Raw genomic sequence first — 13,899 nt, forward strand, 5'->3', positions numbered from 1 at the left:
TAGACAATGTTTTTGAAGTGTTGTGCACAGAAACCAAACTGGAGTATGCTTCACAGACTGGTGGGGGGGGGGGGGGGGGGGGTTGGAGTAGAGTATCATACATATGTACAGTTCAATATAATGGTCTTCAAAATAGAATGCTTTGACCGAAGGCAGCAAAATACTCTACATGTGTGGTGCACTGTAAATATTGTTCCGGAGCGGTGCCTCATATGTACAGAATGTCAAGAATGGCCACTGCATCGGCAAGGGCCGGCCGCAGTCCTTTCCTCAAGAATGGGGAGCTTGAGCAGTCTTGTTTTTGCACTATTGCGGGGGTATCAGCTAAAAATATGTTAAACTCCTTGGAAATATTTAAAACGCGTATTTAGCGGGTAAAAGGGTTGGCCTCTTTGCTGACACCCTGGTTGTTATATATCTAACACTTACTATATTGATTAAATGTCAAATGAAAACCAATTACAACATAGAACGGTCATTATCTCGCTTGAAAAGAATATACGGTAGTTAATTGTGTCATAGAATGCTACTCGAAACAGAGTGGTTAGGGTAATCCGTCGTGCACACATTCAAAGCAGTCGAATAAAAACTGCAATCAGCCACATTAGGACAATCGGTAGACTCCAGATATTCCAGATTTCCAGACAGGCACCACCGGGAAGGATTCTTGTACGAAGTGTGTCATTTTCTCGCGAATGCGTGACAGCGTCGGAGCAGTATCGGATATTTCTTATCAAAGTGCAAAAACGATCAGCTGAAGCTCCCTCGTAATTGTTGTGCAGGTGCAAAAGGTACACTTAGTGAGGGCGACTGGGGCCGCTCGACGAGTCTCGCAACAGTACGTGGGTCTAGAATATCATGCCAAGTGCCACTTAAAAAGCACTGAAACATGCGCACATTTGTAAAACACAGTTCCAATTCAAGTCAAAATCGAGTCAGCACTGCTGCTTTGTATTATCGCTAAAACAGATTCGCAGTCCTAAAGTTTATCAGGTGTATTTTTTCGCGCAACAATTAACGGGAAATTTACGAATTCTTTTTCTTCGTAAAGGAAACTTATCACAAAAGAAAGGCGAAATTGAAACAACCAGTTTTGCAGTTTGATGACTCAGGCAATGGTGTCAAGCAAGGGTTTCAGCCCCCCGAAATCCAACCGACCCTATATTATGCGCGCGCATTTTGACGCCCCCTCTTCTCTCCGCACGCCAAGTCATGCACATGCCAGCCACCTCAGCCGCCCTTGTAAAACATTCCTGCCCACGGCACTGTTACCAAAACCTTTGACGCGAAACGGGGAATTAGCGCGATACCCTCACTGTACAGCCTCGTATATTGGATGCTTGATCCGGCTTGCTTGGTTGGAGGCTGGGATAATAAAATCGTGTGGCACAAAAGTCGATCCGTCATTCTCTCGCTAATCGTAGAAAACTAGGGTCACCGCCTTCTAGCTAATCCGATCTCCTTATCACTCAGATCTCTCACTCGACAAACACGAATTGTTTTTGTTAAAAAAAAAAGAAAACACTAAATAGCTATATCATGGATCACCTACACGTAGACAGGGTCTTGGAGAACGCAGTCAGTCCCATAAACTGGAGTGCCTGAAGAGCAAACGCCGTGGATTTAGCTGGGCTCCCGTTGCTTTTCCGAGACCCAGAAGGATGTTTGCGCAGCGCCTTCTGCTGGCTGAGCACCACCTCCACGTCGTTGTCCATCGACTGCGCGTCCCGGTCGCGTTCATTTTCGGTGGCCGTGTCATGACCATTCGGAACGGCGCCTTCGTCCACGATCTTGTTTCCTTCGTTGTCGTCGCCGCGTTGTCCCTTGTCTTCGACTGACAGACGACGCGGGGGAACCTTGCCGCGCGATGCCGTGCCGAAGCTGGGTTTCGCGTAGTCCTCGGAGCAGCCCAGCTGACTGGCACTGAGTCGGGACACCTTGCTGCTGCTCAGGTTGCCCTGGGCTTCGAAGTCGCACTTGACGTGTCGCAGCTCGCGCCGGAACTTGTCGCTCCTGGTGGCATTTTCCAGGTGCAAGATCCAGGCGAGGCGGCAGTCGCAGCTGAACTTGTTGCCTGGGAAGAGAAGGAAGAGAGAATGGTCTGGGGATTAATCAAGTCATTCGACAAGTCAGCAGGCTGTTTTGTGAGAAAACTGTAATGAACACCTAATAAAATCTTCTGTGTTTGAATTTACTTAGCGGAATCGGCAACACGAGTGTCGAGCACTACTGGAGCTCTAAATTACGCACTCGGCGAGAAACTTGACGAGATCTCTGACGGCCGCGAATGACCAGCGCCGCGCTGCGATTGGTCATCACGAAGGTCAATCGCGGAGGTAGCTAATTGCGGCAGTCTGAGTGTGCAACTTCGAGCACCTGGTCTACTTGCAAGAGTGGGGGCTCGACAAACGCCGGAAAAGAGAGACACATCAATAGACGCAAATCCAGCGGTCCTAAGTCAATCGCCCTAAAGGCTGGACTCAATGGAGAGGATATGCGCCAAAAGACCGACTAACTTCTTCCGATGACACGTCCGCTATGCGCGCGGCTCAACTGAGCCACTGTTCTTGTGCCGCGCTTATGACGCGTTCACACTGGAAGCGGGTCCGCATCGTGAAGCGGATCCGCGGGTTCTCAACCGCAAGCGGCTGATATTGAGCGGTGGGGAGCGTTCTTGCCAACCGCTTCGGGACCAATTTCTCCCAACCGCTTTCGCGCACTGCGAAGCGGTAACCAATCGCATCGCAACGCGATGCTGACGTGACGTCGGCGGCTTTCAAAAGAACATGGAATTTGTCACTGGTGAGGCATCCTGTCGCTGTAGTCTATAGTGTTGCAGCAAATCAAATAATAAGCCTGATGTTCACGTTCGTCGCTTGAATCCCTCGCGGAAATAATTTACTGCTTTGCTCCGGTGGTTTGGTTCGGGTAAGCTAGCTTGTTTGTTATTCGGGGTTCCAAAGCTCGTGGCTGCACCGCCTTGTCAGTCTTTGCCCGTACAACATCAGAACCCACCCCCGATTGACCGAAATGAGAGCTTTTGTACCCCCTAAGGCAGTCACGTAAGTACTCAAAGCTTTCGAATCTGTGCATGACCGACAGGAAGGCCGATAGAGACGTCGTGAACCTAATTGCGTATCCAACAAACTACCCCGGAGCGGGCAGGGCACTGGCGCTAGCTCGTCCTGTAACGTTTCTAGCACCAAAAGGAGCAAATGAATTCTACTGATGAAATAATGTGTACGTATGTGATGATGCACAAATACTCCAAGCGCGCACTGTTCGTCGCTCTTTTTAAGAGTGCGCCGTCGTGCTCGGTCCCGTCCACACGTAAATGAGGAGTCTTAACAGATCATTTTTGCGCTCCGATAACGATACTCGATAAAGAATACACCGCTTGCACAAAGTCGCCGGGAAAGTATCGGATACAGTTTTTTGGGGATTTTTGTGTGTCTAATTTGACTCCCTTTTATCTCGCGCCTTGCTCTCGTTGCTATGATGTCGACTGCCTGATTGTTCAAGAGCCCAGATTGGGGGAGACGGAAAAGGGGGGCGATCATTGGAGTATGGGGCAGATCACAGCGCAACGACAATACATTGTAAAGCGTCGCTTAGAAAGGAAGTGCAAGAATAGGCGACAAATGTGGCCTGTTCTTGCAGTAGCAACTGAACGTCGCTATGTTCTTACTTTTATTCTTTGTCTTGTAAAGTTGAGGGGAGCAAAAAAATTTGGTCCTGCGGTTCTTTAGACTTCTCACACAAGCAAAGCCCAGACGCGCACATTGGTGAATCAGAAGAGAATGCCCCCGACCATTTCTTCAAAGTGAACCCATCCCACATGGATAGGTGACATTGTTTTCAAGACAGAGGGACAGTTTGCCCCCCTCGTTGTTTGTTCGTATCATATTCGGAGTAGTGAGCGTCTCTGGCGGACCGTGGGGCGGGGTTTTGTTCGGTGCTGTACTCCCTTTTCACCTGACGTCCGGACGCACCGCACGCTACGAGCTATCCCAGCCAATCCCGCTCTGTAAACGCAGCCGCTTTCCGCTGCCGCTGTGCCCACTCTGCAAGATCACGTGACATTCAACCGGCCTTGGATTGGCTTCGATGGCTCCTAGCATCCGCTGCGCTCGGACTCAAGGTGAAACGGAGTATAGCCGGTGGTGGCTTCGTTGGTGGTGGATTCTCCTCTCGTCACTTACACCTCGATCAAGTCTGCTGTTTGTTTAACGTTAGAGAACGACGACCAGGTCGCGCTTTCCACTCTTCCGCCGCTTCTTTATCTTCCCCTTCTACCCTGTCGACCACTGCCTCCTTCCTCATCCCCCATTCTGAGGAGGATCCCCTGACTTGCAGAATCTCGAGTCTGGCCGTCGGCCTTTAACGCCGTCATGCATCGTTACCGTTTGCTCGTCACCCACAGCTGTACCCGACGTGCGCCGCCAAAGTCTCACAAGCATGCATTGTGCTCCCTTGTCGGCGCACGATGACTGCTTGTCTAACGAAATTAATTATTTCACTCGAGAAAATATTCTAACAAAAAACAGTGTCGATCCTTCTACAGTTTTACCGAAGCGACACAAAAGTTTCAATTGAAGAAAACATTAAGATTAATCTTCATTTTACATAAATAATACCTTTTATTTCGAACAAGTTGCCCTCAACTTGGACACAACCGGATGGATATTCGTGTGCACTTATGCGCACGATGAAAAAGGGAAGAAAATGCAGTGTGTTGGATGTGTTCGCTGCCGCGGTTTCTGAGCACATGTTAATATACCAGATTCAAGGGGACAGCAGACATACGCAATTGATTCCATCAATTCATCTCGACACACGAGGACGATGACAATAAATATACTGCCTATGCCCGTGCAGAAAGTTATTTAATACTAGGTACGCAATTTTTCATAGAAGGAAGTAAAGAACAGCGCGTCTTCTCAAGCTTTCGGGTGTATTTTATGAGATTAAGAAGAATATATCTAGTTACGAAACCAGGTACTTCAAAACGAAAGCGCCGAGAAAGTGACGGATAGAAGGAGACAAGAGCGCGCAGTGACGTCAGAATGCCGAACTCTCATTGGAATGATTAGTGGGTAGACCTAAAGCTAGCTGCTTTTGTCTCCACTGCACTCTCCGAACGCGTTAGAGCGCGGAACGCCGGCGTCCGGTGTTTGGCATTCGCATTCGAACACATTCGGCCAGTGTAGTGGGCACAAGGGCAGCTGTACATAAGTCTACCCACTAATCGTTCGTATGAGCACCTCACCCTCACTTTCTTGGCGCCTAGAAATAACGAGTAAACATGTATAATAGGACACTGGGTTAACTCTCTTAATACCGAATATAATTTAACGAGCATAGGACTACAGTATAAAAAGAGAAAAAGTTAGTTCAGTGGGGAGTACTGAATGAATTATTAACAAAATGAAATACAGTGAAATGTGCACTGCACCAAATTTAGCCAAGTACACATCGAAACCCTTCAAAGTGCCATTTATCGGCGAAGATATTTAAGTCAAACGCGTCACTCACTATTTCAACATAAGTGAACGAAAAAAAAAAGTTTAATGGGCTTTGAATTCAGATTTTTGGACATAATCATTGAAACGAATACAGACGTGTTTGGAGGTTGAAGACTGGAGGCTGTTTATTGCTTTGTTAGCGTTGTTACTAACCAACCTTACACAATTTGTGACCAAATGTGAATTGGCATCACCTCAGTGCACAAACAGCTGCCCGTTAAATCATTTTTTGAAAGTTTTGTTAAGGGTCTTTTCTCTGTAAATTTTTGAGAGTAAGTTTATTCCATTACAGGTTTTGTGAAATTGCTTATATATTTTTAAACCTCTCCTGTAATGGCCTCCAAGAAAGGGCCTGCAGTAATTATAATAATAAAAACCCTCACGGCAAGCACGTCGGTGCCCGCCTTATCTCTCAACACCCGTTTATACATTAGAAGGCCTCGTCAAAATAGCCCGATCTCGCATTCGTGAAGAGACAAAAATCGCGCTTTTGTCGACAAGTCTCGCCTAACCAAGAACTTTTAGGTCCCGTCTCATCACCGGCCGCGGAAGCGCTCACTTTTTTTTTATTGCCCGATTCTAAAATCAGACCCTCACATCATGTTCCAGGCAATCCTAGAAGGCCGTGCATTGAATACCCCCGTTCTGTTTGCTCCGATCGATTACGCGGTTGTCTGAGCCGAGTGTTTGTTGAGTCTTTGTTTAATTGTCTGCGACGAAGGCCCTTTCGGGCGGTTCGGACAGCGACATGACGTGAGAAACAGACACCGAGTGTCACCCGTGCCACGTCATCCGGGACGATGAAAAGTGTCCGAGTCTTTGGATCAATCTTTCCAGAGACCGCATGACCCGTGTGTGCCTTCTGTCGTTTGGGTTTGCTTTCTTTTAACATGAAACGTTTGTAGGTTGGGTTTTCAGGTGAAGTGAAGCCTCAAAAAGCATAACCACGAATTTCTACTCTAAAGTAAGGGCAAAAAATGACGTCACGGTACTTCATGTAACGTATCCTGTCCACAACTTGATCTTATTTAACATCAGAGCGCACCAGAAGAAAATAAAACTGACGTACACAGGCACATTAAAAAGAAAAAAAAAAACACAATCGCTCAGCGCAGACTCAACTCTTGGTTTGTATTGATTATCGTCTACGTACAATGTTTGCTCTTTGTACGTAGAAGAAGAAGATAATCAATAAAACGCTGAGCGATTGTGATTTTTTTTAAATTGCCTGTATTCGTGAGTGTGCTTCCTTCTGGTGCGCTCTAACCTTAAATAACATGAACCACCATCTCACCCAGTCATCAGTCTTAACACAAATTCAGTTTCCCCTTTAAATTTAACAAAAACATTGACGCCACGTGACATGCTCACGTGATCTATACTCCAATTCAGCTTCCTCGCTCGATTTAGCGGGAAAATTGATGTCACGTAACCTTCGCATTAAATCAGTTTGCACGCAACAAGTAATTACTCCCATACTCCGGGACACAGGCCGACCCGACGGGGAAAGTCAAGGGTCAATGAGTCAATGACCCCATAGGGTGGAAAGGAACCAGTGGGGTGAGGGGGTGGGTGGAGTCAGTGGGGTGGAGTGAATGGGGTGAAGAAATGTGGAGAGACCCGGAGGCACAGCTGGAGAAGAAATGCCTGGGAGTTACTAGCGCTACACCAAGAATGTTTCACGTCGCAACACAAATGCAGGGCAATTTGAGATTTTTTTTTTTCCTGGCTCGGCTGTTTGACATTCTATTCTGGTCATAACTGCTGCTTAAACTACGGATTCCAGTCAGCGCGCCGTTGGCTTCGGAAGCACGAAAGATATAAAACAGGATAAAACCAGAATACCAAACATACTGATGTTTTTTTTAGAGTTTATATTGGTCGCTCTAAATGGGTCCTTTACGAACACCTAAAGAAATGGTGCTACTCCAATGTTTAGAAATATGGCGGAGGTCGCTAGCACTATGCGTGAGGGATAAGTTTTGAACCTTTCCTCCTTGGTTGATCATATTACTGCGTTAATATTTTATATCGTAGCAATCGCGTGGTCGTAAGTATTCGTCCTATTTGGAACTTACATAGCTACCTGCCCTCATGCAACCTAAATCAATAGTGTTTGTGTGTTTTTACTTTCATCGTTGTTTACATCCTGATGTCTATGGATTGTTTTAGTCCGTACTAAAAATGGCATGAAAAGAATTGTCAACCGTGCAATAGTTAAGCTAACTAAATTAATTCTCAAGTAGTTTTAAAATATAGCTTCTACTAAATTACTTCTCAAGTAGTTTTAAAATATAGCTTCTAGAAACTTTTGTATAGTATAGGGCCGTAAACACTTTGTACCGTAAAACCTCAATTCAACTCACATGAGTCAGGAGTGGGTAAAAAAAATAAGTAGAGGACAAATAGGCACGTATGTATATAAAAGAGAAGCCTAAATTTTTACTTTTAACACCGGTTATAGTATACTTGGTAGCGTACGAATCACTGACCCTTTGAAACCCATGGGACAAAAAAATACGTGGAATCAAAATCCGATCTTTATTTTTTATTCTTGCTAAACAAGATGCGTTATCAACGAGGTGTTCCCAGAAACAAATTTACAAAACTTCCATATTTTCCTTTGATTAGGCATTGCTTAAGGCTCATTTTCCGCCCAAATGTAGCAATAGCCTGTCTAAACTAGATGCAAGTGTAAAAACTAACCTTTATCTCAATCAAAAATTACGCTCTGCCGAAACTTTCAACGCAAAACGGTGCTTGTTTTTTTTTGTTCGTTTTCGAAAACTGGCGCTATTTAGCTCCATGTGTTCGAGAGGTCAGTCGGCCGCCATTTTTCTACTGAAATTTTCAGAAAATCGGATCATTTTTATTAAGATCACGTTTATTTCTGAAGCTTTGGCTATGGGTTCGAACCGTTAAAGCTACATTTGTGCAAAAAATGAGCGTAATTTATTAAAAAAACAAAAACAAAAAAACGGAGAGCTTTTTTGGGGGAAATCCCCTGTGGCTCAAACAGCACTGGTAGGTTCCAAAGGCGACAGTAACACTGAAATAGCCGAAAATAAAGCATTGACATCCACGGACACAAAATAAAATTATACGTTCTCATTTTAATTAAATGAAAATGGCGCCGCTGTGCAAAATCGAAATAGGTTGATTTGCAGAGACCGATAGCTATTACTTCTGGTGGAGCGGGAATCATTCGAATCGGCATTTCAGGTTTTATCGCTGGCTTAGTTTGTATCGGCTTTGCGATGGGGAGGAGAGGATGATATCCAGGAGCTGGTGTAAGCAAATTAGGGCGAAGCCTTGAGACGCCTGAGAAGAAAGAAACGAGAGGAGAGAAAGAGGGAGAGGGTTATGCGGAGAGCAAGTCGTCTGTTTCTTAGACAGGACTTGTGGTGACGTCAGAAAGATGCCGAGCTCTGATTGGCTCTGATTGAAGGATAGTGGGTAGACCTCAAAGCAAGCTACTTTGAGGTATACCCACTATCCTTCAATCAGAACCAATCGGAACTCGGCGTTCTGACGTCACCACAATCCCCGCAAAGGAAGCAGACGAACTTGCGCTCCGTATAGAATGTCACGCTGGCTCCCACGCCGTTCAAGAAGACGCAAAAATTACGGAAATACAAAGAAAAGAGAAAGGAAGAAAAACTTTATCAAGTGTGCCTAGAAGAGATGCGTGTCGCAACCGAGCCCAACTTTCTAAGAAACGACTGCACCATCATGTCTTCAACTTGGGTCTAGGGTGCTAGATTGTGGTTACTGCGCGTTTTCCAGGGTTAAGCTTTCCAATAAACAAGCTGAACAATATCATAGTGCCAATCTGCATGTCAGGCAATTAACTCCCATCTTTTTTTGCCAGGCACTAATCTTCAATGGCAAGGAGCCAGTTAAGCGCCAATTGAGAGTGCGCATAATTGGACAAAATAGAAATGGGAATAGAAAAGACAAACAAACAAGAACCTGAAAAAAAAGAAAATTTTGTGTGTTTGTGTTTTTGTGGGACGCCCGCCTTTGACACCTTCCTTTGTACTTTCTGTTGTTTATGTGAGGTTTAACTATTCCTCCTGAACGATGTGTTCCGTGAAGAAAAAATTCGGACCCTTTCCATTCGGCATTCGCATCTTCGTGGAGGTATTCGGCAATCCCCCCGACAATATGATTGGATATTCTTAACAAATAAAACATGTCAGCAGCAGCAAAAAAAAAGTCAGAAGATATTTCCTACATCCTGTCTCGATCGTTGCGTCTTCGTGACGTAGTATTGACGCGGGCCTACTGAGGACCATCATCCCTCAGGCGGGACAGACAGGCGCCTCTGTCTCCGAATTCCAAATTCCAAGTATCCGCCAGGCGTGGGAAGCGGCGATGATGGATGCAGCTTTCACCGTCAAACTGGGACAACTTCTCTGCTTTCCTCCCACCGTAAAGAATATCGCGACGGTGAGGAGTCCGTGTCGGAACCCAACGGTTCGTTTGCGTTACTTGTTTTGTTTTTCTTCCAGTCCACTTTTGCATGCTCGTTCTCTCCTCGCTCGCGAGTGTGAGGAATGGCGCAAGAATCCCCCATTCATCTTGTTCCCGCTTTTCTCTTTCTCGAAAAAAAGGAGGAGACCTGGCTGTGAACTTACTTTTAGCCCCCCCCCCCCCCCCCCCCCCCGATGATGTTCCTTAAAATAAGAGGCCAAAACAAGAAATAATAATGGCGGAAGCAGCCACGTCTCCGTCCACTACGCGCGAAACATCACTTCTCATTAGGGAAGAATAATCGACAGTTCGAAGGAGAAAAGGTCACCGTCGAAACGTTGTCTTCCGACTAAGGGTCGTAATCTTTTCAGATGCTCAGATCCTTCTCTTCCTCCAAACTCCACCAAAAAAGAAACAAAGAGAAACTCAATGTGATGTTGAAGGGTGACCTGGAAACGGGACAAACGATAATTAAAAAATACAAAATGAACGCGAGCTTAAAAGCTACGAAAGTAATAGTGTTCTGATGAACGTGTTGTTCACCGTATAGTAATTGAAGTACTACAATATTGCTCCAATGTAAGTGAAACACCCGCTACATGCAAAACCAACAACGAAGGAAGCCTCAATAGGCAGAAGAAACGGAAAGCAGTATTATTTGGAAATGAGTAAAAATGGTGCATTGTCACATAAAAAATTCGCAGAGGGCTCTAGGAACTTTTAAAAAATTAATACGAACACGAAATTGCGCAAAAAAGACAAAGACAAGAGAGCAGTCAGGACAGGCAGCCACTCAACCTTGTTTATTTTCCGCTTTTTTATTTTGTCTAATTATGCACTAATACCCCGAGAAATTACTTCATTAAAATCAATGTTTAATAAGGCAAACTTTCGCCAGCAACTACTATTTAAAAAAAAATATAATTCCATATCCCCCAAGGCGCTCTGAATGCACAGCATTTATAGGTCCAATATGACGTCACGGTGTAGCGTGATGCTAAGTCACGTGAGCGACCGCCTGACGTGACATCAGACCGCGTCACTGGACGTCACATATGACGTCATGGTGTCGCGTGACCTCACAGTGCCATGTGAAGCCACACTGGCGTGCGTTCTGTTGCAAAGCAGCTGTTGCTTTTAGCCGTTTTTATTTTCCTCCATAGCTACTTCTGGGGCTTACGAAAAGCTCTGATCTCAGCCCCCGGCAAGCGCTACTATACTGTGTCTCATCCTACGATGGACTAAAGGCCAACGCCACGGGTCGTCAGGTCCAATCACGTTCCACGCTACACTATGACATGCCTAGCATTGGATAGGGGTGGACGAATAATGATCCGAACCAAAAAACGCTGCATCATTTCTATAGCTTCGACACTGCAAACAGACTTTTTTTTTTGCAATGTAAAATTGTTGAGTCACTCAGTGCTATTTCGATTCGAACCACTGTCCACCAATCCCAATCAGTGATCCGAGACGCGGGCACTGATACGTACATCAAAGCGCAATACGCAATTTCTAAGTGGATCGTGATTGGATCTGGCAGTCCGTAGTTTTTGCCTTTAGTCCATCGTAGGGTGAGACGAAGTATAGACGCATCATCCTTCCCAGTAAGGTGGTCGTTTTCTTGTCCGGGCAAAGTGAAAAACGCAACCTGATAAAAAAAAAAAAGTAAGTTCAACTTTGATAAAATATATTTTGAAAAACAAAAAACTACCTGCGTAAACGAAAAACTAAGTAATTCCTTATATGCGTTATATGTAAGAATTTTTTTTATTCTGAAGTTTAGCTAGCCAGACCGAGCAAAACAAAAAATTCTTCGTTGCTCTTTAGTGGTTCCTACTCAACTTGCTGTGCAAGTTGAGTTGGAATTTCTAAAGCTTGACGAGTTGACGCCAAAGGCAACTCGCAAACTGCCTTCGGTTTAACAAAAAGACCACTTTTTCTCTGACCCCGACAGACTCTAATGCAGGGGTCTCAAACTCAGCCGCCTCGGTGGCTCCGAGGCGAGAGCGCTGGCCTACGGATCCCCATGTCGCGGGTTCGAATCCGGGCCGAGGTGCCCGCAATCTGACGGAGGCTTATTGCGGAGAAGGCGCGTAAAACCGAGCTTTCGGTTGCACGTCAGAAAATCCCCAGGTGCTCGAAATTAATCCTCAGTCCTCCACTGGGGCGTGCCAGATGCCCATCGTCGGTTTGGAACGTAAAACTCTCAAATTTGACTTTTGGCGTCTGAAACTCATTAAAGTGTAGGCACCAGATAGTCCACGCCCAAAAAATTAATAGCCAACCTTTAAAAAAAATTATATGGCAAATAAAAAATAAAAACAGCGATGGTGTTTTACGTTGCAAAGGAGCTAAGTCTCTCAACGACACTTTACATGTTTTTGTTCTTGTTTTTAGTAAAGGGGACGGCTCCTGCTCGCTGCTTATTGTAAATGATCATGTTTACCGTTGATATATTTTCCATTGATCATCCAAACGTGGGTCCATATACACATAATGATTAATCGATGGAAGCACACTGTCATTTCCCTATCCTTCAATTAACTTCAGAATCAGACAATATTTGTATTGTAATTGAAGTTTCTCTCGGTTACAAGACTGAGCTTGGTGCTTTATTTTTGGCAGTTGTTCCTGCTAAGCGAGAGTTCATGAATTCCAGGTGCGTCATGAGCAAAAGGATCGTGTTTGGAGCCTAGAGGGGGATTGCCGTACATGTGATGAACATCACGAAGAGCCGAGAAGCAAAAGTTATGACCAAACAATACTCAATTAAAGATATATAACAGAATAGTGCAAAAGATTCTAACACGTCGTTAGAGCAGAGCTACGGTTTGAATGAAAATGACTGGACGACTTGAAACGATGAGACGTGTAGTGCTGGAGACAAGGGAACGAGGGACGCAGCCGCCGGATGAATTCGGGCCGCGTCTCAGCAAGCCGCGGGCTGCCTGTTTGAGACCCCTGCTCTAATACTTACTTGTTTTATTTGTATTTCCCTATTAGCCTTGCGTGAACTGATGTCAAATACTATATACCAGTCAACATGTTCTAAACGTAATTTGCCTCAAGAAAATAAAAATATTAGAAGTGATATACGTCAACTTTTACGTTGTGTGACTCCTCAAATACTTTAAAAAAGAATTGCATAACGTGCATTTTCGAAATTTCAGGAATGGGAAAGCTAATTTGGCTTGGATTCTAAAGGAATTTACGCTCATTGTTCTCAAAATTTAACCTTGTTTTCTAGCTCGTTTGCCTTGCGTCTTTATTATGTTCATGTCGCTGCTTTCTTTTTTTTTTTTTTTTTTTGACGTGTAGTGAACTTTGTTTTTGACTCTACTTTTGACGCTTTGAAGCTTTCTATGAATGGCTATATTGCTTACCTGTTTTTATTACTTACTGACAGATTGCCTTTTGGCATTAGTGTTTTCGTAAGCGCGCCGTAAATTGAAAATACATAAATGTATCAAAGCATTAGTGGTTTACAAAATATGCAAGTAAAACCAGCGCATTCACACATCACTGAACGGAAGACTGAAGACCAGCAATCGGACATCAGACGTGGAACATACAAACAAACGAGAGCACTCAAGTGAATATGAAAAAAATAAAAAGGCAGGCAAAAAGGCGACATTCAAGTTACGAAGCACCAATCATAAGCATATAGCGAAAACAAAACAAAAAACACGTCCGCAGCGAGAAAAAATTGTGAGGTGTAGTTTAGAACACGGTATACATGCACTCTTTTTGAAATATATGAAGACTTTTTGTATGGAAGTTAAGTCTGCTAGAAAACACTGACTTCGAACGAGCTTGTTTTTTCTTTCTATATTTCAGATTGTTCGCGAATCAAAAGAATACATAGCAATAGTAATTCACGAATGCTTTCGGGTCA

General features: G+C 44.6%; 1 protein-coding gene across 1 annotated transcript in view; it reads right to left on the minus strand.

Annotated features, from left to right (window-relative positions):
• Positions 1 to 1,544: 1,544 nt before the first annotated feature.
• LOC121835611 (connectin-like) overlaps positions 1,545 to 13,899 on the minus strand; it is an 85,395-nt gene continuing 73,040 nt past the window's right edge. Inside the window, exon 3 of the mRNA XM_042290044.1 lies at positions 1,545 to 2,074. Within this exon, the coding sequence (XP_042145978.1) occupies positions 1,545 to 2,074 (530 nt within the window). The remainder of the gene's footprint in view (positions 2,075 to 13,899) is intronic.

This window comes from Ixodes scapularis, unplaced genomic scaffold (assembly GCF_016920785.2).
Source record: "Ixodes scapularis isolate PalLabHiFi unplaced genomic scaffold, ASM1692078v2 PGA_scaffold15__6_contigs__length_5221840, whole genome shotgun sequence".
Classification (NCBI taxonomy): domain Eukaryota; kingdom Metazoa; phylum Arthropoda; class Arachnida; order Ixodida; family Ixodidae; genus Ixodes; species Ixodes scapularis.